This window comes from Sorex araneus, chromosome 11 (genome assembly GCF_027595985.1).
Source record: "Sorex araneus isolate mSorAra2 chromosome 11, mSorAra2.pri, whole genome shotgun sequence".
Taxonomy (NCBI): domain Eukaryota; kingdom Metazoa; phylum Chordata; class Mammalia; order Eulipotyphla; family Soricidae; genus Sorex; species Sorex araneus.
In genome coordinates, this window is record NC_073312.1 from 37,723,954 (window position 1) to 37,749,271 (window position 25,318).

General features: G+C 36.0%; 2 protein-coding genes across 2 annotated transcripts; one reads left to right on the forward strand and one right to left on the reverse strand.

The window, feature by feature from the left end:
* Positions 1–6,422: 6,422 nt before the first annotated feature.
* LOC101550759 (olfactory receptor 6C74-like) lies at positions 6,423–7,373 on the forward strand. The gene has a single exon (XM_004607380.3). The coding sequence runs from the start codon at positions 6,432–6,434 to the stop codon at positions 7,371–7,373; it is 942 nt and encodes a 313-aa protein (XP_004607437.1). The 5' UTR covers positions 6,423–6,431.
* A 13,469-nt stretch (positions 7,374–20,842) lies between these two features.
* On the reverse strand, positions 20,843–21,916 carry LOC101547952 (olfactory receptor 6C75-like). The gene has a single exon (XM_004607538.2). The coding sequence runs from the start codon at positions 21,914–21,916 to the stop codon at positions 20,843–20,845; it is 1,074 nt and encodes a 357-aa protein (XP_004607595.2).
* Between the last annotated feature and the right edge of the window lie 3,402 nt (positions 21,917–25,318).

Below are 25,318 nucleotides of genomic sequence, written 5' to 3' on the forward strand. Positions count from 1 at the left end.
AATGGGCACTGGTGAAAGGATGGGTTCTCGAACTTTGTATGAGGGAAACAAGAGCACAAAGATAAGTAAATCTGTAACTGTACCCTCACGGTGATTCACTAATTAAAAATAAATAAAGAAAAAAATGATATGGTGTATTATGTTAATTGATTTGCATGTCAAATATATGGATATTGTTCCATATATGAATATGCAAATCAATTAACATAATACACCGTATCATTTTTTAAAAGATAAAAAATCTAATTATCATATCAATTTTTGCAGAGAAAGCTTTTGACAAGATCCAACACACTTTCATGATAAAATTTTTTAAAATCTCAAGAAAACTGGGATGGAAGAAGCCTTGCTAAAGATAGTAACAGTGATCAATAAAAAAAGTCATAGTCAATATTATTCTTAATGGTGAAAAACTGAAAGCATTCCAGCTGATATCAGTCACAAAGCAAAGGTTCCACTGTCTTCACTCTTATTCAACATACTATTAGAAGTTCAACAGCAATCAGGCAAGAAATAGAAATCAAAGGGTCAAAATTAGAAGAGCAAATAAAATATATTTGTAGATTACATAATGATGCACATTGAATAGACTAAAGAGTCCAATAAAAGCTTCTAGAAACAATAAAGCAATACAGTAAAAGGGCCGACTACAAAGTCAATACACAGAAATCAGTTGCATTCCTATGTGCAAACAATGAATTAGAGGAGAAAGACCAGAGTCTATCCCTTTTAAAATAGTGTTCAAAAATATCAAATACCTAAGAATCAACTAAACAAAAGACACGAGAGACCTATACCATGACCTATACTTCAAAACAGAAAAGAAATTGAAGACCTTAGACCACCACCGAGATGTGATCCCGGGGGCCGCACGCATGTGCGGCCCCTCCGCAGCTGTACAAGCATGAATCCAGACCCAGCAAAACCTCTTTTGGTGTGAGCAACTCCTCGCAGAATGTCTCCAGCCTGAGAACTAAGCCTTGGCCCTGTGCCCGCCCGGGAGGGGAAAGGTATTTCTCTCTCTCGCCTCTTTCTCTCCAGGGATGAAGGGCGCGGTGTCCGCCATATTAAGACGACCACAGATTGGGTTTTCAAGCCTGCAATTATCTAATATCTGGAAGAAATCTCCTTGGACTTCTTGTTAAAGTACAGAAATTCAAAACCGCGCGGCTGCTACCGTGGCCGCGCGACCTTATTTGTCTTCACAGTAGGTCTGAATCTAGTGGGGTACTCCTAACAACAATAGTGAGGTTTGTGTTGAAATATTGAATGTAACCAAAGTAAACAGAATGTAAAATGAAACTTATCAGTTACAAGGTAGGGGGTGGGGGGGCGGGATGGGAGGTGTACTGTGTGGGTTTTTTTTTTTTTGGTGGTATATGGGCACTGGTGAAGGGATGGTTTCTTCAGCATTGTATAACTGAGACCTAAGCCCGAAAGCATTGTAATCTTCCACACGGTGATTTAATAAAATAAAATAAAATTAAATAAGAAAAAAAGAAATTGAAGACCTTAGGGAATGAAAAAGCCTTTTGTGCTCATAGATTAGAAGAATCAACACTGTCAAATGACCATCCTCTCTAAACTACTATATAGATTCAATGCAATACCTATCCAAACTCAGACAACATTTTTTAAGGATATAGAACAGAAAATTATAAATTTCGTACACACAACAGAAATGCTCTCTGCACTTCTATATTCATTGCACACTATTCACAATAGCCAGAATCTGGAAACAACCTAAGTGCCTGAGAACAGAATACTGGTTAAAGAAACTATGATACATCTACACAATGGAACAGTAAGCATCTAGTTAGAAAATTTGCTTATAAATGAATGTACATGAAGAGTATCATGATGAGTGAAATGAGTCAGAAGGAGAGGGATAGACATAGAATGATTGGACTCTCTTGTGGGATTAAAAAAAAACATAATATGAGAGTAATACTGAAGGACAGTAGAAACATGGGCCAGGAGGATTGTTCCATGATTGGAAACTTGCTTCAAGTGTTGGGGGAGAAGGAAGTTGGGAAACAGAAGGGACCACTATGACAAAGGTAGTTGGAAATGATTGCTCTGAATAAGAACAGCATACTGAAAATAGGTAAAGGAACAAATATGATAATCTCTCAGTATTTTTATTGTAAACCATAATGCCCAAAAGGTAAGAGAGGGGAGAGAGGGAGATAGAGAGAGAGAGAGAGAGAGAGAGAGAGAGAGAGAGACAGACAGACAGAGAGATAGAAAGTGTCTGCCATAGAGACAGATTGGGGGGATGGTGGCAGGAAGGAAACTGGGAACATTGTTGGTGGGAAATGCACACTGGTGGAGGGTTGGGTGTTGGAACACTGTTAAGACTGAAGCCCGACCATGAGCAGCTTTGTAACTCTGTACTGAAACATGATATAATTAAAAAATTATAAAATTTGTGTGGATTCATAAAAGACCCTTAATAGCCAAAACTTTATTAAACAATAAGGAAGTGGGAGTCATCTCATTACCTAACTTAAAATTGTACTATACTAGTCGAAGTGACATATGCACTTATATGTTCACTGCAGCACTGTTTACAATAGCCAGAATCTGGAAAAAACCCGAGTGCCCTAGAACAGATGACTGGTTGAAGAAACTCTGGTACATCTATACAATGGAATACTATGCAGCTGTTAGAAAAAATGAGGTCATGACGTTTGCATATAAGTGGATCAACATGGAAAGTATCATGCTAAGTGAAATGAGTCAGAGAGAGACAGACATAGAAAGATTGCACTCATCTGTGGAATATAGAATAATAGACTATAATACTAACGCCCAAGAATAGTAGAAATAAGTACCAGGAGAATATTTCCATGGCTTGGAGGCTGGTCTCTCATTCTGGGTAACTCAGGGAAGGGACCACCAAGTAAAATGTGGTTGGAGGACATGTGGGGGAAGGGTGAGGCGGGTGGAATACAGACTAGAGACTGAACACAATGGCCACTCAACACCTCTATTGCAAACCACAACACCTAATCAGAGAGAGAGAACAAGAGGGAATTCCCTGCCACAGTGGCAGGGTGGGGTGGGGGGAGACGGGTCTGGGGAGGGGGGGAGGGATGTTGGGTTTACGGGTGGTGGAGAATGGGCACTGGTGAAGGGATGGGTTATTGAACTTTGTATGGGGGAAGCATGAGCACAAAGATGTATGGATCTGTAACTGTAAAAAAAAAAATTGTACTATACTATACTATAAAGCCATGGTGATCAAATAGTGTGGTACTGGAATAAGGACAGACTCTCAGATCAATGAGTCAGAATAGGATATCCAAGGACAAATCCCATATAGATGGTCCATTCCCCACACCACCTCCCTGCCCCACCACATACACACACACAGAAAAGATCACATTGGTGAGGAAACAGATTTCCATAAAGATAGCATAGGCCCTCAGAATTGCCTATGAACACACTTTGGGACTTACACTTCTGAATCGCAATTATGGAAAATCAAAGGCTACCGTGGCCAAATCTTCCTCAACAGCCCAGAAATAGACTTCGGGAACAGTGGTTACTGTGGGAAGTGTCTCCACATACAATATAATACCATTCAAGATGAACCTGAAAGGTCCACTTCTCATATTCTTTTAAAAAGAGTATCTGACCTTCTTGAAGGTGACTTACAAATTCTGTTACATTCCCCTTTCCTCCCTAAAGAGGAAAAAAATATTCATTTTCAGATTTTTCAAGGAGATTGATAAAGGAACAGAAATATTCTCTAGAATTAAATATTCTAGAAATATATTCCAAATGTTACCAGAAGCAGGAAGAACAGATGAGAGAAAGCCATGTTCTCTTTCCTCATAAAACAGTATCTCTTTCAAAAGTGTGACAAAGTCAGGAGGTATCATCTTTTTTCATAATAAAATCTACACTTTTATCCTCTATCTCTGACTTTCATGAGCACATCTCAAATAGAAATTCTTAGTTTAAAACCTTTACCTATATCAGTAGCAACATTCAAAGTGGAACTTTAGAAACCCTTGAGAATTTTAAGTTTTATAATCCCCAAAATTCTTGGCAGAGAACAGCATGGACATCTGGGAAACAATGTTGTAACACACTATGGAAAGAAACTGTAAAGATTGTGCTGGTATCTCAAAGTGACCAATTAGCTATCCCCAGGGGCACCAATCAAGCTTTAATTATCTGTTCTCCGTCTCAGTTCCTATATGATTTTGTGGTACTTAGGAGCTCTAAGCTTTCTGCTTATTAATCTGGGTAACTGCTGCATGGTGATCAAAAATTATTTGCTGGAAATTTATCACAGGTATTAGATCTGAATATCTGAAATATTTCATTTGATTCAGTAGAACAAAGATATGTTTTTATCCTTAGAAAATGTGAGAATGTGAATGAGGATGCTATTGCAGAAAAGGATACTTTGAAATATATACACTCAAAACAATGGAGTACTTCAGGAGAAAGTAAGTCACGAAAGAGTGTAGGGACTGTAGTGAAGGGACATGGGCACTTTGGTGGAGGGTGTGGCATCATAACATACCCCTAAAACATCTTGGAAACCAATGTTTTCTCTGTTTAAAAAAAGCACAAAATATAAATGACTTAGAAAACAGAGGGATTCTCATTTGAACAGTTCTCTGTACTGGACTCAGAAGAAACTATCTGACCCCATTAACTGGTAATAAGTGGCCCTCAATATTGCATTTTAAGTTAGGCTTTTACCCACTAAAGAAGACAAATATCAGCCCATTTATGAAAACTGTAAAAAAATTCAGAGAAGAGAGAGGTGTAGTTATTCTGTTTTCTATGCTTTTTTTTTTTTGGTACTGCAATAATCAAAGCTTTTGTAAAACCTTGTGATATATAAAGAATTCTATGCATCGGAGCTTTCTCAACCAGGAACACTGGTAATATGGACGTGGGACAACAGAACGAGACAATGAACCTTCTACTTTTCTCTCCCCTGACCCCAGAGCAACTTGTCATTTCCTGGAATAGAATTGCTTCACGGAATGGAATCCCTGCTCTAATTAGGAGGCTCCTTTTGTCCCTGGGTCAGGGGTTGCAGTAACTTGGATAACCTACTACTATCAAGTTGAACAGAAGTTGAACTTCCTTTAGGCTGCCCTTGGTCAGTGCCACTTAGAGGTGAGCACTTTGATTGCATGAGCATCACATGAGAAAACATGGCCAAAGGGATTTTAGTAATAGAGACACACCCATCCTGTAGACATTCAATTATTATTGAGATGCTAGGATTAAAGAAGTCATTACTGATAGAACAATGATAAGAATATACATTGAGCTTTGATGTATGAGTGAATGTCTGGTGACAATATCTTTCCATCTCTCCTACTAATCAGCATGGAAGCTTGCAAGAGTGAGGTAAATCCTTGATTTATTAATTGCTCCTTGTCTTGAGCATCCCCAATACCTCTGGTATTTATCTATCTTCTGTAAAACTTGCTAAATTTGATCCTCTACTAAGTGATGTCATTTCATAGATCAAAAATTTATTAATATAGAAAATATGAGAGAAAAATGTATGTTTAAAGTTTCACTTTGGTTGAAAGAGTAACAATCCACTTTTACTATATTTATATTTTTCCACGCTAGAACTCAACCTCAATCCTCACATATGAGATGTAAGTCCCACTACTGAGTCACACCCCTAGTATTCAGTTCCCCTGAATTATTCTAATCTTTAATTATTTTGTTACAGTGCTTAGAATCAAAGGTCTTTGGATTCATAGATTCCACTAAAGTACAAAGTATGTGATTTTACATTTCTAGAAATCTCTAAGTTTCACTTATTGGGTCAAAGGATTGTTTTTGATTTAGATACATACTCATAATGAATATTAGCATAGAGGCAAACATTGATAAATTTATCACCAAATGATTAAGTATAAACTGTATTTTATACTTTGAAGGAGGTATACAAAATATATCATTGTTGCTATTTATATATTTAGACCATTAAAAAGCCAAAAAATCATATATATACAAATATCAATAATTTTATCTACTGATCAGATGTATTCAAGAATATTCTTATCACTATAATATCAAAACTAAAATTTGAGTAATGCATAGGACATTGAAGTCACAGGTTTAGTGAATTTTATGCTTTAATTTTCATAAGGATGTTAGTGGGAAGATACCATCTTCATTTTGTAAAGTGTGAAACTGAAGTTCGAAAAGATAAACTTTCCAAATATGATCCATCTCTCAGAAGTTAGAACAGAGTATTCACCTAATATTGAGCTCATATCCTCTTTAATGAGAAACATCTCATTGTCCTAATTTGAAATCTACTTTAATACTTTCTTGAGTCATTAAATTACCTAATTTTATGTGTCTCTAAAATATTTGTAAACACTGTGATATTATTATAGTGTAAGCAGGAAAGACTACTGTGGAAAGAGATGCCCATGGAAATGGGGAATGAGACGACTGTCCAAGAATTCATCTTGGAGGGGTTTCCTGCTGTCCAGCATCTGGGAAAGGTTCTCTTCCTGGTGCACCTGTTGGCATACCTGGCATCCATGGCAGGCAATGCGGTCATAATCACCATCACCTGTATTGACTCCAGGCTCCACACACCAATGTACTTTTTAATCAGCGTTTTCTCCTTCATTGAGTGTTGTTGTACAACTACTGTAATTCCAAAATTGCTGGTCATCTATCTTTTAGGAAGACAAACAATTTCCTTTGTTGCCTGTTTTATACAGTTCTTTGTATTTGTGTCTATGGGAGCATCTGGTTTCATTCTTTTGTCATTGATGTCTCTGGATAGGTATGTGGCCATCTGCAAGCCTCTGCACTACCCAACTATCATGAACATGAAGACTTGTCTCTTCCTCATTACTACCTGCTTTACTTTAGGCTTTAGTGTCATTACTGTTGTGGTAGTGAAGGTCTCCCAATTATCTTTCTGTGGTCCCCATGTCATTCCTCATTTCTTCTGTGACATGGCCCCCCTGATTCATCTCTCTTGTTCTGACACCAGATCTGTTGAAACCATGACTTTTGTTCTTGGTTTGATTCTCTTTTCGACATCCCTCATTATAACCATCATCGCTTACAGCAACATAGTGGTCACAATCATTCGTCTCCCATCAGCCAAGGAGAGACAAAAAGCTTTCTCCACCTGTTCATCTCACCTCATTGTTCTTTCCCTGATGTATGGCAGTTGTGCTTTTATCCATGTGAAACCAAAGCAAACAAATAGGCTGGAATCCAACAGGGAGGCTGCCCTCGTGAACACAGTGGTGACTCCACTGCTGAACCCTGTCATCTACACACTAAGGAACAAGCAGGTACACCAAGCTCTACGGGAGAAAATGTGCAGAATAAAAATATCATAATAAAATTTTGCACAACATTGGAGCAAAGCCTTCAAAGAACAATTCGTCTTCAGTGCAGTTAAGGTAACAGTTTACGGAATTTCTACTGAAGAGTCGCATCAGACTTCACTTGAACTCTGTTACATCTTCCCAGAAAAATAGAAATCTCGATGCATAGAGTCTCCGTAGGGCAGTATTTGGCCTTGGTATGCATATATCTTCTCAAAAATATACACATATTAATGATAAACAATTTGAACTGTAAATCCATTTAGTATAATTTTATTCCTCCTGATATCAACTACGTGCTTTAACTATCCAATAGTTTATACCTTGTGTCATTCCTCTATTGTAATAAACATGATTTAATAGCACCAACACTATTTGAAAAGAATTTGAATAATTTAAATGATAAAGAATTATATATTGTGTTATGGTTAGGAAATAAATTAGGAAAATAATACTAATCTCTAAATTTGCTTTCCATTGCTTACTAGCCAAGGAAATAATGGATCATAATATTTTTAACCTTGAAATGCTTGTGTTTTTATCAAATGTGCTTTAAATTGCTGTTCTTGAAACTTTTTTTAGTAATATATATGTACACCATTTCTATGTTCAAAAAGAAACAGAATTGTTTGCAGTCTTTATTTTTTCTTTTGGAGGAATCATATGGGGTCCCCCAGGGGGAGATTTTTTTCTATATTTCAGTACCATGCAGTTTTGATCACTATAACTTTATTTTTATTTTATGTTTATAAAGTTGTTCACAATAATTTATTACATTCAATATTCCAACACCAGTCCCACCACCATTACACCTTCCCCCACCATTATTTTGAAATTTCCCACCACGACCCAAGCCTGCCCCACAGGTAGATCCTAAATAATTTATTTTGTGTTGCTTATTATGAATAACCTGCTAAAAATGATCCAAATAGGTTTCCTTAGAGGAAAGTGTGAAAATTGTTGTATCTTACCTTGGAACCATTAAGCCCTTGTATAAGAGATTACTAACATGTTGTTGCAGGTGTGTGCTAGTACTTATTATTAATTTTTTATCAAGATTGGTTGTCTTCTACTTTATACACTATCAAATGCAGTGTGCTACTCTTGGTACATCAGTGGCATATTAAAGTTTTCAAAACGATGATTGAGTTGGAGTTAAATTTTTAACTGAATAGTGACTTTGGGGTTCAAGGCATCTCTGTGGCTTGTGTCTCTCTTCTGTTTGCAGTCTTGAATGATTCTCAAACCACACATTCCAAAAACTAGCCAATGGTCTATTTTTCTAAATGATCTATTCTACAAGCTATTCCTCAAATCCATATGCATTATCATGTTTCTTGTATTAAAGTTGTTATTATGGAAACGCTGTTATTTCAGAGGAATGATAACATCTAATATAGGTTTCAGTTATAATGTATTAAAAAAATAATCTCAGGCCCAGAGAGATAGTACATCAGATAAGGTGTCTTCCTAACATACAGTCTATCTGGGTTTGATCCCCAGTACCACTTAGGGTCCCCCAAGTCCACCAGAAGTGAGCCTTCAGCATCTTTGAGTGTGACACAAAGCAAGAAAACAAAAAAACTCATCTGTATATACTACATATATTCATCTCCAAGTCTTGTTTTTATTTTGACACTATAAAATTGGCCTCTCCTAACTTGCCTAAATTGGCAGTCACTTTATGCCATCTCCACTGCTGAAACTATTTGTTTCACATTTGCATCTTATGTTCCAAGGGTTCAAAGTGATAGACTTTGATTATTTCTTCAGAAACTTTACATTACAAATGAAAATATTTTTAAGAGAGCAAACTTTTTTTTTCAAGTAGACTTGTCTTATCAAGTACAAGATTATCTTCTGACTGATAATCTATTTGTAAACCACATTTTCATTATCTTAATTCCTAGTCTTTGTGTACTTTTAGTTTCTGTTCCTAGAAGAGAAATATGTTTATTTTCTCTTTAGAATATCTCTAAAATATCAATACATTTTTTTTCTTTTTGGGTCATATCCAGCGATGCTCAGGGGTTACTCCTGGCTTTGCACTCAGGAATTACTCCTGGCAGTTCTTGAGGGACCATATGGGATGCCGGGAATCAAACTCAGGTTGGCCGCTTGCAAGGCCAACGGCCTACCCACTGCACTATCGCTCCAGCCCCTCAACACAATTTTTATTTGCATTTTAATCTAAAGTCAGGTTAGATAATCTAAAGTGCATTTTACAAAATGCATATTAAAGTCGCTGATATTCAGCATTCGTGGAAATAAAATGAAGATGGTCAAACTTCTAAGGAGTATAAGCTCCCTAACAGTTTAGTTAGAACTTGGCAATAAATTTTAAATATGTACACTAATCAAATATATTTTCTATTACTTTGAGATAGGCCATACTTTAAAAAAAGACTTGATAAATAGAGAAACAAATCTAAAATTGAATTTATGCTTCAAAACAGTCTTTACCATCCAGACATAGCACACAATGTGGGGCAATCTATGATGTGGAGATTGATGCATCTAATTCTAATATAGTAGAACATTTTAATGAGAAAAAAAATCCCTTCAGTCAATTCTACATAAAAATACTTCCAATAGTAACTTATTAATTGTAACTTTATTGATGTTGTTTTGATGTACAAACTCGGTAGATAGTTAGTATATTTAATTATTTAGTTTTGGGGATATGTTTGAAATCCTCATCACTATCAATTTGATAGCTTATCCCAACATTTTTTCCTATTCCTTTTTATTGTTCTTTTCTTTATAAGGTTGAACGTGTAGGGGCTGGAGCGATAGCCCAGCGGGTAGGGCGTTTGCTTGCCCACGGCCGACCTAGGTTTGTTGGGGTCTCAGCAGCCAGCCTGAGATCCTGGTCAAATTTATTGTATTTATAAATAGTTGCATACATTTATCATGTTAAGAATTCACTAACAGGGGGCCGGAGCGATAGCATAGCGGGTAGGGCTTTGCCTTGCATGCGGCCGACCTGGGTTCAATCCCCAGCATCCCATATGGTCCCCCAAGCACTGCCAGAAGTAATTCCCGAGTGCAAAGCCAGGAGTAACCCCTGAGCATTGCTGGGTGTGACCCAAAAAGCAAAAAAAAAAAAAAAAAAAAAAAGAATTCACTAACAACACAGATTTTTTTCTCTGTGTGATATCAACATTTCTATTTTTTTGTCTTGCATAAAACACTCAATTAAATGCATGGTGCTATCTAATTGAGGCTTTAATTTGTATTTCCTTCATGATTAGTGATATTGAGTATGTTTTCTTTTTTTTCTTTTCAGAGAAAGTAAAAGCATTTTGTTGTTGTTGTTGTTTTTGTTTTTTTTCATTGAGTATATTTTCATGTACCAGCTGTCCATTTGTATGTCTTCTTTGAAAAAAAAATCTCTATTTAGCTTTTTTATTTTAAATATATTTTCAGTCTTTAAATTGTATGTTCTTTGTATATTCATATATAAATTTATATATATTTATATGTATTAACCATTTTTGAAGTGCTATATCAGATAAACAAATATATAGCTGATATATTATTTCTAAATATTTTCTTTCATTAATCAGTTGCCTTTCCTTTGACTAATGTTTCTTTTGCAATGTATATTTTTAGTTTGATAAAGCCCCATTTATTTGTTTCATACTTTGTATTTTTTTCTTTTAGGGATTTTATTTTTCCTTTCCTCTTACATTGGCTAAATGTCAATTGTGCTTTTCTTCATAAAAGTTTGTTCTTCATTTAGTTAATGATTTATAAATTTCCAGTCTGTTTCTTTTATTTCAGCTCTTATCTTCATTGTTTCCTTTTTTGTTGTTTTTTAATTTCTGTTTATTTAGGGGCTATATCTGGTGGTGCTCAGGGCTTACTCTTGAGTCTGTGCTTAGGTTAGGGATTACTCCTGGTTGTGCTCAGGGGACCATTTGTTCCAATACAGGTAGCCACAAAGCACCTTATCCCTGTATTATCTTTCTGGAAAAGGTTGATTCCATTCCTATGCTAATTTTGAACTTATATTTTTCTTATTTTGTAGTTTCTTGAAGAGTGAACTTAGATAATTTGAGATATTTATTTAATAAATGCAATTATTGCTATGACCTTTGCCTTTGCCTTTCAAAACTTCTTTTCTGACCTCAGTATAATTTGTATATTTTGATTTGTCGTAGTTTCATTGCATTTGTTTCAAGGCTTTTTATTTTCCATGATGTTCTCAGTTGAGGAGAGTGTTTTATTTCTATTTATTTATATCCTTTACAGTTCTTTTAGTTTTAATATCCAGTATTAGATAATGGTGATGAGAAAAGATTCTTGGCATAATATTGATCTAATTAAGCTCATTAAGACTTCTCTTATGACCTACCACAGATCTTTTCTGTATAATGCTCCATGAACACTTTAGAATAATACATTTTCTGTTGCTTATGGGTAGAGTATTTTTAAATCTGTTAAATGTACATTTGGTGTCATGTATGATTTTTTACTTATGTTGACTTTCTGTATAGTTTATATAGCCACTGACAAAAGTTGGATGTTGAAGTACCCTATTATTATATTGCTATCTATGCTGCTATGTACCCTACTATTATTATATTGCTATCTATTATTGTTTAGAGCTATCAGTAATTCACTTACAAATTATATACTTAATCAAAGAAATCCTTTAAAAAGTTATTGATAAGCTGACAAAGAATTTAGATCAATTCTCCTAAAGAAGTTTAATGAACTACCATAATACACAGGCAACTAAATTAAATTAGGAAAACAATACATAAACAAAATTAGAAGTACAAAAAATATGATAAGAAAAAAAAAAGCAAAATAGATACTGCCAAGCCAATCTCACTGTTAAAAATCAACCAGGGAGCTGGAGTGATAGCACAGTGGGTAGGTCGTTTGCCTTGCATGTGGCCGACCTGGGTTCAATTCCCAGCATCCCATATCCGAGAGCACCGCCAGGAGTAATTTCTGAGTGCATGAGCCAGGAGTAACCCCTGTGCATCGCTGGGTGTGACCCAAAGAGCAAAATAACAAACAAACAAACAAAACACAATCAGAACTCAGCTATATCTCACAGAGAAACCTCCTCTTCACATTGGTTTGGCTGAGACACCTGCATCTATTTATATGAAGGTGTGTGATTTTAATGAGGCACAGAATTGTAGGAACTGGATCAATTTAGGAAGATATCCCTAAGAAGCATAGTGCATGCCAGCTCTCATTATAATCAGACCTGATCCAGCAGGAGAAGGAACTGTAGTAGTCCTTACGGGTAACTGTGCTTCTAGCAATTTTAGTTCTGGGACAAAAATGAAACAAAACTGAATTTTTTGGTTTAATTTAATGGCAGTTGTACCTACTAAGTTTCCTTCCTGCTCCATCAGGGAAAAGGGCAGTTATGTGACTGAGGCCCAAAGGTAGAGACAATGTAACAAATGGTTGGGAGAACCTGGTATTAGAGTGATCAGAGAAGGCAATGTGCAGCTTAGACCCTCCTGGACTGTGCCACAACCACCGCCACCACAGTGTCAGACAACACAGTGACTTACCTACTTAGTTTTTCTATCTCCTTAAAGTGCAACCCTTGCATTTTGCTAATTTCAGAACCTTAGAAACAAAGGACAAGTCCAACACCAACGTCACAGCACCACCTGCAGGAAAAGAGAGAAGCTAACATAGATAAGAATGCAACTTTGCAGGCAAACTCTGTAAGGGTTAAGATGAAATTTCTCAGTATGACAACGAAAATGAAAATGGCAATATCCAGAGGATAAACTCAAAAACATAATTGGAGAAGGTACTACAAAGAATGGAGGAGAGACACCATGACAAAACTTAACAAAATTACAAAATGTCAACCAAACATATAGAAGTTCCAGATATAAGAAAAACATAAGACACAAGAAGTGCTGCACAAAAGAATAATATTTTAAAAAATTTCAAACATATATTTTTGGCTATGTTATAAAGCATAACAGGTAAGCTCAGTATAATGGAGAGAAGAATATTAAAATTAAATATAAAATTATATCAATGATTCAAATGGAAGAGGATAAAGAAACAAGCATTAGAAAAAATAAAACCAATATATTAGCAATATCTGACTACATTCACTGTATCACTGTCATTCCATTGCTCATAGATTTGCTCAAGCAGGCACCAGTAACGTCTCCATTGTGAGACTTGTTGTTACTGTTTTTGGCATATTGAATACACCACTGGCAGCTTGCCAGGCTCTGCCATGCAGGCGGGATACTCTCAGTAGCTTGCTGGGCTCTTCCAGAGGGACGGAGGAATCAATGCAAGGATGCAAGGGAAGTGCAATAATCAGTAATTGTTGTGCCATAAATAGAGAAGAGAGCAGAAATAACATTCAATGACAAAACCGTTTAGAACTTCCCAAACCTAATGAAAGAACGAAAGATGTCTAGAAGACTGAGCAACATCCCAATTTTAATACAGAGTAACTATTTGAATGAACTATGTCACTGTTATCAAAAGTAAAAGATAATGAAGATATTGAATAATACTAAGAAATAAAGTACTGTGAATAATGCTTAGGAAAAAAACGTAACAAAGATACCTCTATCAGGTTTTTTTCTGACTTCATAGGAAAGACCCTATGGACTAGAAAAAAGAGTAACATTTTCTTTCATACTATTAAAAATTGCCAAATAAGTCTTTTTATCTTGTCTGTTTTGTTTTGGATCCACACCTGACAGTACTAAGCACCTTGATTCTGCACTCAGGGATCACTCCTGGTGGTCTCCAGGGACCATATGGGAAGCCAGGAATCGAACCTGGGTTGGCTGTGTGCAACGCCTACTCACTGTAAAAATATCACTATTGCCTGAGATAATTCTTCACTATCATAAAGATCATTTTGTCAGGCAAGACAAAAATTGTCATTCAAATGTGGTGGGGAAATAAAACTTTTTCAAGAAAACAAATGCTAATTAGTTTACCACACTAGACTTGCTACACATCAATGTTCAAAGGAGTTATTCTATAAGAAAGTAAGAGGGAAAAGGAACATTAGCTTGTAGCAAGGTGATAAATAGTAACACAGGGACAGAAATGGAATGACAGTAATAAGGGAAAGCATAAAATATACAAGATACAAAATAGGAGAAAGAAAAATAACAGAGTCTGCAGAGGAACAGCAGCAACTAAGTGAGTTACCAAACGTGAAGTCACTGGACTGAAGGAGGCAAAGAAATTGAAAAGAGGTGGTAGCCCCCACACAGGGCTGATTGCAAAAGCCCATAGCCTGGGCTGAAAAATAGCAATAAAAGCAGAGGCTTTCAGCTCTCCAAGAGGACAAAGCCTAGTCAGAAAGCCAGTAAAGTGCTCAGCAGAAACCTGGGTGAGGGGCAGAAAGGTAAAAAACAGGAAAAGACTCAGAAGCATATAATAACTATTGCCATCTCTGACATTCTGGGATGAATACATTCTGTATTACTACTTACCAGGCCAAGGCTTCTTAGACTCAATGACACGAGACAATTATGAAAGTTGTACACTCCCCACCTGTACTCTGCAAAGCCTTAAACTCAGGACAAAAGCTGAGAGCCAAGGTTGTCTGGACTCTGATAAACTAAAATTCCAAACACTGGGTCTGAAGCCAAAGGGGGGGATGCCAGGTGAGACCTTAGGAACTACAGAGCCAGAAACTCATGCGTAATGCTCAGAACATAACAATCATAATAGTGAAGCACAGAAACCCCACCAGGCTCAGTGCAGAGAATGTTCCAGAAGGGTCTACCAGCGACAAACACCTCCATATCCTCTCCGAAGTCTCTGGAGATATCATCCACCTAACCGAACCATCAGTCCAAGTGTCACTAGGAGTGGACTCTCCTCTGGCTCGAAGAATAGCTCGGTTGCACTCCACTTGCAATAGTCCCTGCATAAAAATCCTGTGAGATAACTATTATTTATCCTTATTGTAGATACACAAATTTTCTTGTGTTTGGGGTCTTCTTGGAGTTTAGATGATCTTATAAATTGAAATGTTATTCTAATATAAGCATTATTCTTACCAGCACACAGTTGGTCTTTATGAGACAAAAACGAACTCTTTTTACTGGTATTTTTAGTCCATTTACATTTAACGTGATTATTATAGCTCGGGTTCACGCTTCCATCTTAATGTTTCCTGTATTTCTCCACTCTGCTCATTTCTTATTTTCTCTTTTCCTGTCTTCTTTTGAATTAACCATTTTTAATATTTCACTATAATCAGTTTTATTGAGGTAACATTGGTATTCTATTAACCATAGATTTTGTCATATTTAAACATGTGATATTACACCCTGATAAAAATATACAACAGCCCTACAATTTCCTGCTATCACATTGCGATGATTCATTTTATGTTTTTCTCCCTAGAACCAGCAGGGGGAGGCAATAAAATCTTTCATCTCTTTTAGGGGTTATTATTTTGATTTATGGATTATATTATACATTTTATACATGTTGTCTTATTCAAGTTATATTTTGCCATGTTACATAATTTTTTTAAAAATTATATTTTCATTCTACTCTCCTCCAAACTTTATAATATTTTCATAATTTTCCCTATAATGTTATATATTCTACAGCGTATTGTTACTATTTTGGTTGAGTCAATTAAATTTCAATAAATTTAAATCATTTTAAAAAGAAAGCTATCCATGTGTTTACTAAATCTAGAGTTTATCACTCTTTTTATAGACCCATATTACCATCTGGCATATTGCTGATATACTAATTAGTATACTTTAAGTTTACTGGTGATAAATTCCTTTGTCTTTGGTATATTTTAATATTTTGTGAGGTTGGTGTGGTTCACACACAGCAGTGTTCAGGGTGTTCAGGCCTTACTTCTGGCTCCAGGATCACTCCTGTTGATACTCAGGGGGCCATATATTGTGCCAGGTATCAAGCCAGGGTCAGTCTCATGCAAGGAAAGCTGTATAACCCCTGTACTATTTCTCCAGCCCATCTCCCTTAATTTTTGGAAGAATATTTCTGTTACATGATTCTAAACTGACATATTGTTTTTAAGGGTTCTTTAAATATATTGTGCTATTCGCTTATTTCCAAAGAGAAACTGTTAGCTTTATCTTTGTTCTTTTGTGTCTTTTTGTTTGTTTGTTTTTAAGTTCTGGCTGCTCTGTGTGTGTGTGTGTGTGTGTGTGTGTGTGTGTTTAGCATGATATTTTTTAATTGAACAGAACTCACTTAGAAATATTCCAGGGGAGTTAAGGAAAGGAATATATTTTAAAGAAGAAACATGAGCTTGAAAGAGCATGCAAACGAACAAAGAAACATAAATAAGCAAGCAAGATACATATACAGGATACATGTGCACTGATGTAAAGAGCAAGCCCAGTTGTAGCTGCCTGAAATATTTTCCATTTATCACTTTTTTCACCAATTGTATTAATATAAACCTCAGGTAAGTTTTTACATATTTCTAGTACTTAGGTTTTACTAAGTTATTTTGATTATACTTTCAAGAAACTTGGAGGGATATTATTATTATTATTTTCTTAATCTTTGTCATAATCATCCACATATATTTCACTTTCAGAAATATAATACTGTCATATGTAAATATAACATTATTTAATGATGCTCTGCATTTTATTGGTGCTCTTTTCAATTTGAGGTAAATTCTATTTTTCTTTTTGTTTATTTTGTAAAGTTTCTATAATTGTGCCTCTAAATTTGTTATTTTCATCCTTAATTTCTAATATTTACTGATATCCTACAATAAAATTTTTATCCAATGAGTATTATTTTGACTCAAAAAATGTTTTTGTAAATCCACTTCATTGGAGTACGGCTGATGGGCAAGTAGATATACATTTTAATTTATGCAATTTGATGAGATTATAGATAATTATACAGTCATGAATCTATCACCACAATAAGTTTAAGGTCTTAGAAATGATTACCTCCAACCACTTTGTTTTGTTTCGTGGAAAGATCACTTAACATAATATCTTCCCTCAATGAAATTTTAACTGTAATAGGTAGAATTGTAGCAATAGGCATTTTACAGTTCAGTGAGCCTCCACAATTTATTCATTCTGCAGTTATGAAACTTTGGGGATTAATTTTTTAAATAGAGGTATCAGAATATTGTGCATTTTATAGGGGTACAACTATATACTCTTCAAAGTGTTTTTACTTTACTGTGACTATGGTGTGATACTTTGACAATTTGTATGCTTTAACCAATATTATTTGGTTTCCAACTGTATTTTACTCTCTGATCCTTGAGAGTTTGACTACTTTAAATTCTTATCAAAGTGAAACCATGTAGTATTATCTTCCTGCATCTGCTTGTTTTGCCTAGTATAATGTTCTCTGGGGCTATTCGTGTTGTGCAAACAGCAGGATTTCCATTTTATAAAGCTTAATATTTTATTATAACACTTTTTTTTGCTAAGGAACAAATCCAGAATCTCATACATGTAAGGCATGTGCTTTGATGCTGAGTGACATCCTAGTCCATACTACAATTTTTATAGCTAACTCAATACCTTTTTTGCTGTATAAATTTTTTAAATTTTATTTATTTTTTAATGATTTTTAATTGGGCTGGAGCGATAGCACAGCGGGTAGGGCTTTTGCCTTGCACGGGGCCAACCCGGGTTCAATTTCTTTGTGCCTCTCGAAGAGCCCAGAAAGCTACCGAGTGTATCCCACCCACATGGCAGAGCCTGGCAAGCTACCAGTGGCGTATTCGATATGCCAAAAACAGTGACAAGTCTTACAATGGAGACGTTACTGGTGCCCACTTGAGTAAATTGATGAGCAACAAGCTGACAGTGATACAGTGATTTAATTGAATCACTGTGAGATAGGTCCTCACAAAGCTGTTTATGATTGTTTCAATCATACAGTGTTTCAACACCCATTCCTCCACCAGTGTACATTTTGCAGCAACAGTGTCTCCAGTTTCCCTCCCATCACCCCCACCACTCATACCACATCTTAAAAATTTATTTATCAGTGGATATAGGTTGCTCTATATCTTCTTTATTTGTGATTAATGCAATAAATATGGAAGTACAGATATCTCTGAGGTCTTATCTCCAATTCTTTTGAAAATATATGTGTATATACACACACATACACACATATGCAAGTGGCTTTTTAAAATCATATGGCAGTTTTATTTTAGCTTTTTAAGGAACCTCAACATTATTTCACAGAGTGAATAAATCACTTTACATTCTCATCACCCTCACCAAAACTCCTAACCTTTCAGGTTTTTCTTTATAATGGCTATCCTAACAAAAATTGAGATGACATTGCATTGTGGGATTTGTTTTGTATTTTCCTGATAATGATGTTGAGCATTTTTCTTGTTTCTCTTGGTCATCTTTCTTCTTATCTACATATTCTTTGCAAAATATCTATTCAGAACCTATGCCTGTTATTTCATTTGTTTTGTCTTTTCATCATTGATTTGTATTATTTTTAGTGCATGTTGGGTATTAAAAGTGGCATATGTGCTCAGATTCAGCACTGAATCCTTTCAATATCCTGTACACTGAGGATCACCAAAAACCTTCCCTCCCTCAAATATTTCCCCTCCCTTCTATATTCCCTCAGTCCAGCTGCAGTCCAGCTGCTGTTATCAGTTTCTTACAACCACATCCACTGCTATGAAGAGGTCTGCTTTCAATACCACACAATTCAATAATCACTGTGGGAAAAAATATCAACAATGTAAAACCTTGAGCAAAGGGAATGTTCCAAAAATCAGTAAAGAGACAAGTCTAATCGATAAATATATGGAAGATAAGAAAATGTAATGCAGTAAAAAGCAGATGCCTAAATCACCTTTGACTCCAGAGTATAGGTAGGAGAAGAATAGAGATGGAAAGAAATCAAGGGGATAGGGGGAGGAAGAATGATATATAATAAAGGAAAATATTTGGGGACCATGGGTCAGGTATACCATTGTTGTGGGAGAGTAGTATAACCAAATATCCAAAACACAGACTCAACAATATTGGAAACAACAGACCTAAATTACAAACATCAAACTTTGAAATGTGCTTGTCAAGGTGACAGGCAGGGGATGGGGTGGAGGGAGCCTAGGAACACTGATAGAGGTAAGTTGGCCCTGGTGTTGTAATATTGTAACCTCATCAATAACCTTGTAAATAATAGATCTTTATTTAAATTATTTTAAAAATTAAATACATAAAAGTTCACTGATGGGTTCTTGCCTCACCACAGGCCAATCCCAGTTTGATCCCCAACACTGCTTACCTCAGCACCACCAAGAGTGATCCCTGAGAACAGAACTAAGAGTAAGCCCCCTGAGCCCCCTGAGGTGACCCAAATACCTCCCCAAAATATATAGAAATAGCCATGTATGCATAGTTTGGATAAAAATATGTGAGTTGAGTAACCTATTCTTCAATTATTACATAATTATGTGACTAAGTTTCCACAATACAGTAATTAATCATACTTGCAATGACAGACTAATGCAGTAATATGGAAGCATGGGAATAGTCATTAAGTAGCCATGACAAGAATCTTCAGCTTCCAGGATATTTTTCACAGAATTTTTCTCCAAATCCATGGTTTCCTACCAAAATCTTGAAAATCAAAGTTGCAAAAGCATCCATCTATGCCATCTCAATTTATATTTCTGTTTCAATATGGCCAGATGTCATATTAGATGAAACAGTAATTTCTACCTATTGTTATTTCACATTAATACTAACAATGAACACCCAGGGGTTATTGTTTTGTAAATCATTCCAAAGAAATCCCCAATTCCTTAAATTTTCTGTAGTAGGTAACTACTCAATTCTGATTCTAAAACTTAGAGTCTCTGCTCTTCCTAGGGTTCTTCATCCTCAGGCCTTTGATACTGAAATCAATCTGGCAAACCAATAAAGGAAAGGGGAACTTTCATTCAACTATGTTTTTGTTTACATCATAGTAAGAATTAGAATTATAAAGATTTGTGTTCTTTTAATAGTTGAGTACCCAACATTAAAAATAATTGTATTGTCATCTTCAGTAGTTTTAATATTTTAAATTATATAGACTTCATAATTCACTATAATCACCACATTGCATCAATCCTTGAACCAATAATACTTGTAAATTTCATTCTCCATTCATTGCACTTACCACAAGTGGATTGTTGAAACAACTTCCCAGCTTTAAAATTCTACATGTATCAAACAAAATCAAGTATATGAAGTTCTTCATTAAAGTTTGTTGAATTCCATTATCTAACAGTAGTAAAAAAGAAGATTCAAGGAGATACTGCCATTTCTATATAAAAAGAATATTAATGTCTTCAAATAATGAATATACTCGATTGTAAAATAAATTAGCCCCATTCTAAAAATAAATATGCATAACTAATGCTTTCAATCTATGTGTGTTTCACAAACAAATAGGAGGGAGATTGCTTTTGATAGGGAAGGTGCACTCCCCTTGGGTCTGTGGTTCTATTTTTGCAACCTTACCCTTGACAAAATGTCCCTCAAGGCCTGGTGGACCTGCTTATTCCTCAGAGTATAGATGACAGGGTTCAATAGTGGAGTCACCACGGTATTCACAAGGGCAGCCTCCCTGTTGTAGTACACCCTGTTTGTTTGCTTTGGTTTTACATAAATAAAGACACAGCTGCCATACATCAGTGAGAGAACAATGAGGTGAGATGAGCAAGTAGAGAAGGCTTTCTGTCTCTCCTTGGCTGATGGGAGACGAATGATTGTGACTACGATGTTGCTATATGAAAGTATAGTTGTACTGAGGGATGTCAAAAGGATAAACACAGCAAGGCCAAATGACAGCATTTCAATATATCGGGTGTCAGAGCAGGACAGATGGATTAGGGGGCCAAAGTCACAAAAAAAATGAGGGATAACATGGGGGCCACAGAAGGATGCGGAATTAAGAATTAAAATTGGAATTATCATGAGAAAGAATCCCAAAACCACGCAGGAAATGACCAAAAGAACGCACTTTCTTGGGCTCATGATGGTTGGATAGTACAGAGGTTTACAAATGGCAAGATACCGATCTAGGGATAATACAGCCATAAGGAAGAAAATAGTTACCCCCAGGAAAAGAAAGACAAAAGCCTGTGTGAAGCAGGCAGCAAAAGAAATTGTTTGACTCCCTGATACAAATATGACCAACAATTTAGGGATGACAGTGGTTATGAAACAACACTCTAAAAAGGAGAAACTGCTAAGGAAAAAATACATGGGTGTCTGTAGGCGATGGTCAACACAAGTCACAGTAATTATGAGCGTGTTTCCCATGATAGAGGCCATATATGCCAGCAGATGCACCAGGAAGAGAATCTTCCCCAGATGTTGGACAGCAGGAAATCCCTCCAGGATGAATTCCTGGACTGCTGTCCTATTTCTTATATCTTCCATCACTGAGTTTTCTATTTCTTCAATCAACTTTGTGCTTTTTTGTGGAGTGTCATGACTGAGGAATGAAAAAATGGTTTTGTTAAATATATAAAGCACACCTTGGTGACTAGATTTGTGAACTAAATATTCCATCTATTTGCTCTTTTATTAAGTATGAGTAAGTGATTTGTATCTTTAGATACAAATAGTAAAAGCAGCTCAAAATCCCTAAAATTAAGAATTTTCCATGTGGTTATGAGTTTCTAAAATAATGCATTATAAAATTTTAGTCATTTTTATTATCTATTGTCAAGAAAAAAGCATATTTTAATTATATATTATCATACAATAAACTATTGATAAGGTATATCACCTATATCATTCATACATAAAATAAATACTGCAAAACAAAAACAGTAAGACTGAAAACAATTATGCTGAAGTAACAGACATTTGGTGAAAGGTCTTAGGCATTTTGATGGTGATAAAGTTAGGTAACTTTACCTAACATCAGAATCATAAATATAACACTATTGTAAATATGTGATCTAAACTGTAATAATTGACTTTTAAATAATGACATAAAATCTGTCATCCCAAGCATATGCATGCAGGTAGAATCACATATAAGCATGTCCATGCAAACAAGTGCTCGCTCGCTCCTCTCTCTCTCTCCTCTCTCTCTTTCTCTCTGTCTCTCTCTCTCTCTCTCTCTCTCTCTCTTTCTGTCTCCCCATGAGGTCATTTGTCATCTTATCATCTGTATGTGAAGTCATAGGATCATTTGTAGAAAAATTTTGTGGCCATAGAAGCAACCCTCAAAAGTGAATTACAATAAAAAAGAGTAGCAGTTGGGCTATAATCATACTGTCAGAGACAAGCGCAAGCAATTCCCAGGAACTTGAAAGTAGCTCATTAAAGAGGTAAATTTTCACTTTGTTCCATGCTAAGTGGCCTTATCTTCTAGTTCTTTCATTCCGTATCCTTAGAGAATGGAAGCCTGAGTACAGGAAATTTCAAGCCTTTACTTTAAGGAATTTTTTGACTCATTTTCTCTCCTATTATGTAGCTAAATAAAATAATATAATATACCCTTTAGATCCATAAACTCTTCTTATGTGAACCTTTGAAATTCTGGTCAATTACTGTTAATTTTAGATCTCTGAATTAATTTCTATTTGGCCAACTTCCAGTCCTTCCAGTATATGAGAATAGCTTGAAAAGTAACAAACTGCCTCAGTTCACAATAAATGAAGGCAAGATAATCCAATCACACAAAGATTATTTACTCACCCTTGTGAAGCTTACAGGAATCAAAGAATAGTCCCCTGCTCTTTCACTCTTCTAAAAAGTCAAGATGTTGGACTAGGTAGTTACTGACAGAAAACAGAAAAAAAGAAACCCTTGCATTTTAGAAGACCGTAATTTGCCCTAGCGCAAAGTTAAACATGTGCATCACATCTACTAAATATCCTTCTTCATATGACTCCAAAGCTTCCTAAAACGGGTATAAACATAGCTTCATTGCAACTGTGCTCAGTAAAATCCTGGGAAATTCAAAACAGCAACATGGAATCCCCAGTGTTCTACTGGAATATGAAAGCAAGTTCATGAGTTCACTTATAATTCCAAAAATTTTTCACAGCCTCATTGAAGACCCCAAGTTCCCCAAACTCCCCACCTACTTCTGCCAAAGTCAACCCCAATAGAAGATCCTGAATATTTGGTTCGAGCAATACTTCCTGATGGAAGACAATAGCCTCTTCACTCAAATGGATCTCTTGTACACAATATCCTATAAAATGCATTCCAGAACAAATAAATATATTATTACTCCCCTGATTCATCATATTTTAGAGAACACATATGTCCTTAGCAAAGATGAAATGAAATAATTTTCTCCATCATATAGGTAGCATTGGCCTGTCTCCTGATACTAATCAGAATCCACCAGGACCAGTGGCAGACCCTAGATACACCAGAACTCATTAGAAGATATAATAAAACCATCTAGAGATCAATGTCCCTCTAGAATCCCCAGTGGCTGCTAATTGGCATTGCTAAAAATATAAAATTATAGCACAAATATTGTAGTCACTCTTTCATTATATATGCAAATATAATATGGAGTTCCTAATTTTTTAGTTGATTCCCATGAAAATAATCAGAGGTGAGTAGAATTAATCCTCCCAGAGTTGCTAAAGTCCAAACTGCATAATGTGAAACTGAAAAGTCAAACTGAACCCACCTGGCAGTAAGAAGTCAGAAGTAAAAAGCCAGAGAAGTGTCAAAAATGCTAGGTGAAATTTTAAAAAGGTTAAATGCTGCAGAGCTTCTCAAGCTTATTTGGCTTACCATTCCTTCTCAGAAAATAAGTTACTTAGCACCATCCATCTATACTCAATGTTATCACTGCAAACCACCCACTCCTCACCATCATTCCAGTATTCCCTAGAGGATGACATCACTTACTTTGTAATACACTGGTCTAAAAAAGTCAAAATACAATATCCAAAGTGCTCATATTTTGAGTAGACTGGTCCTGGCTGAGAACTCTGGGACCTCCTCAGAGTGAGGGCAAGCAAATTCCCCTCTTACCTGAAGGCATACAACCTGCATTCATACCCATAGAAAGGGCCCAGCTCTACAACTGAACCTCATCAAACTGCCAAGCCACCAAATTGTACCAGAAGTATAGTTCTGGACTGGACTGCTGCATATGATACCTTCAAATTTCATAGTACTGTCAGCCCAGTGGGGTCACAGCAAATTTCAACAGAAAGTTCTATAGAATGCAGTCAAGTTCAACAAGCCTGTACAGTAACTCAGAAGGCTCAATTAGCACTAAGCAGCACTGTATATTTTCAGACAATGACTTTATTATTTTTTTTAATTTTATTGAATCACCATGATATAGTTACAAGCTTTTATGTTTGGGTTACAATCACATAATGATCAAACACCCATCCCTCCATCAGTGCACATTCCCCACCACCAATATCCCCGGTATACCCCCCTTTTCCACCCTCCCCCTGCCTCCATGGCAGACAATATTTCCCATACTCTCTCTCTACTCTTGGGCATTATGGCTTGCAGCACAGGCACTGAGAGGCCATCATGTTTGGTCCATTATTTATTTTCAGCACACATCTCCCATCCTGACTGATTCCTCCAGCCATCATTTTCTTAGTGATCCCTTCTCTATTCCATCTGCCTTCTCCCTTCCACTCATGAAGCAGGCTTCCAGCTATGGGGCATTCCTCCTGCCCTTGTATCTACTGTCCTTGGGTGTCAGCCTCATGTGATGTTATTCTATAATCCAAAAATCAGTGCAGTCCTTCTATGTCTGTCTCTCTCTTTCTGGATCATTTCACTTAGCATGATACTTTCCATGTCTATCCATTTTCTAGGAAAATTTCATGACTTCATCTCTCCTAAAAGCTGCATAGTATTCCATTGTGTAGATGTACCAACGTTTCTTTAACCAGTCATCTGTTCTAGGGCACTTTCAGATTTGGGTTATTGTGAACAGTGCTGCAATGAATATATAGGTAC

Coding starts and splice junctions, on each gene's coding strand:
- LOC101547952 (XM_004607538.2), bottom strand. CDS start 21,916: ATGGAATATTTAGTTCACAAATCTAGTCACCAAGGTGTGCTTTATATA.
- LOC101550759 (XM_004607380.3), top strand. CDS start 6,432: ATGCCCATGGAAATGGGGAATGAGACGACTGTCCAAGAATTCATCTTG.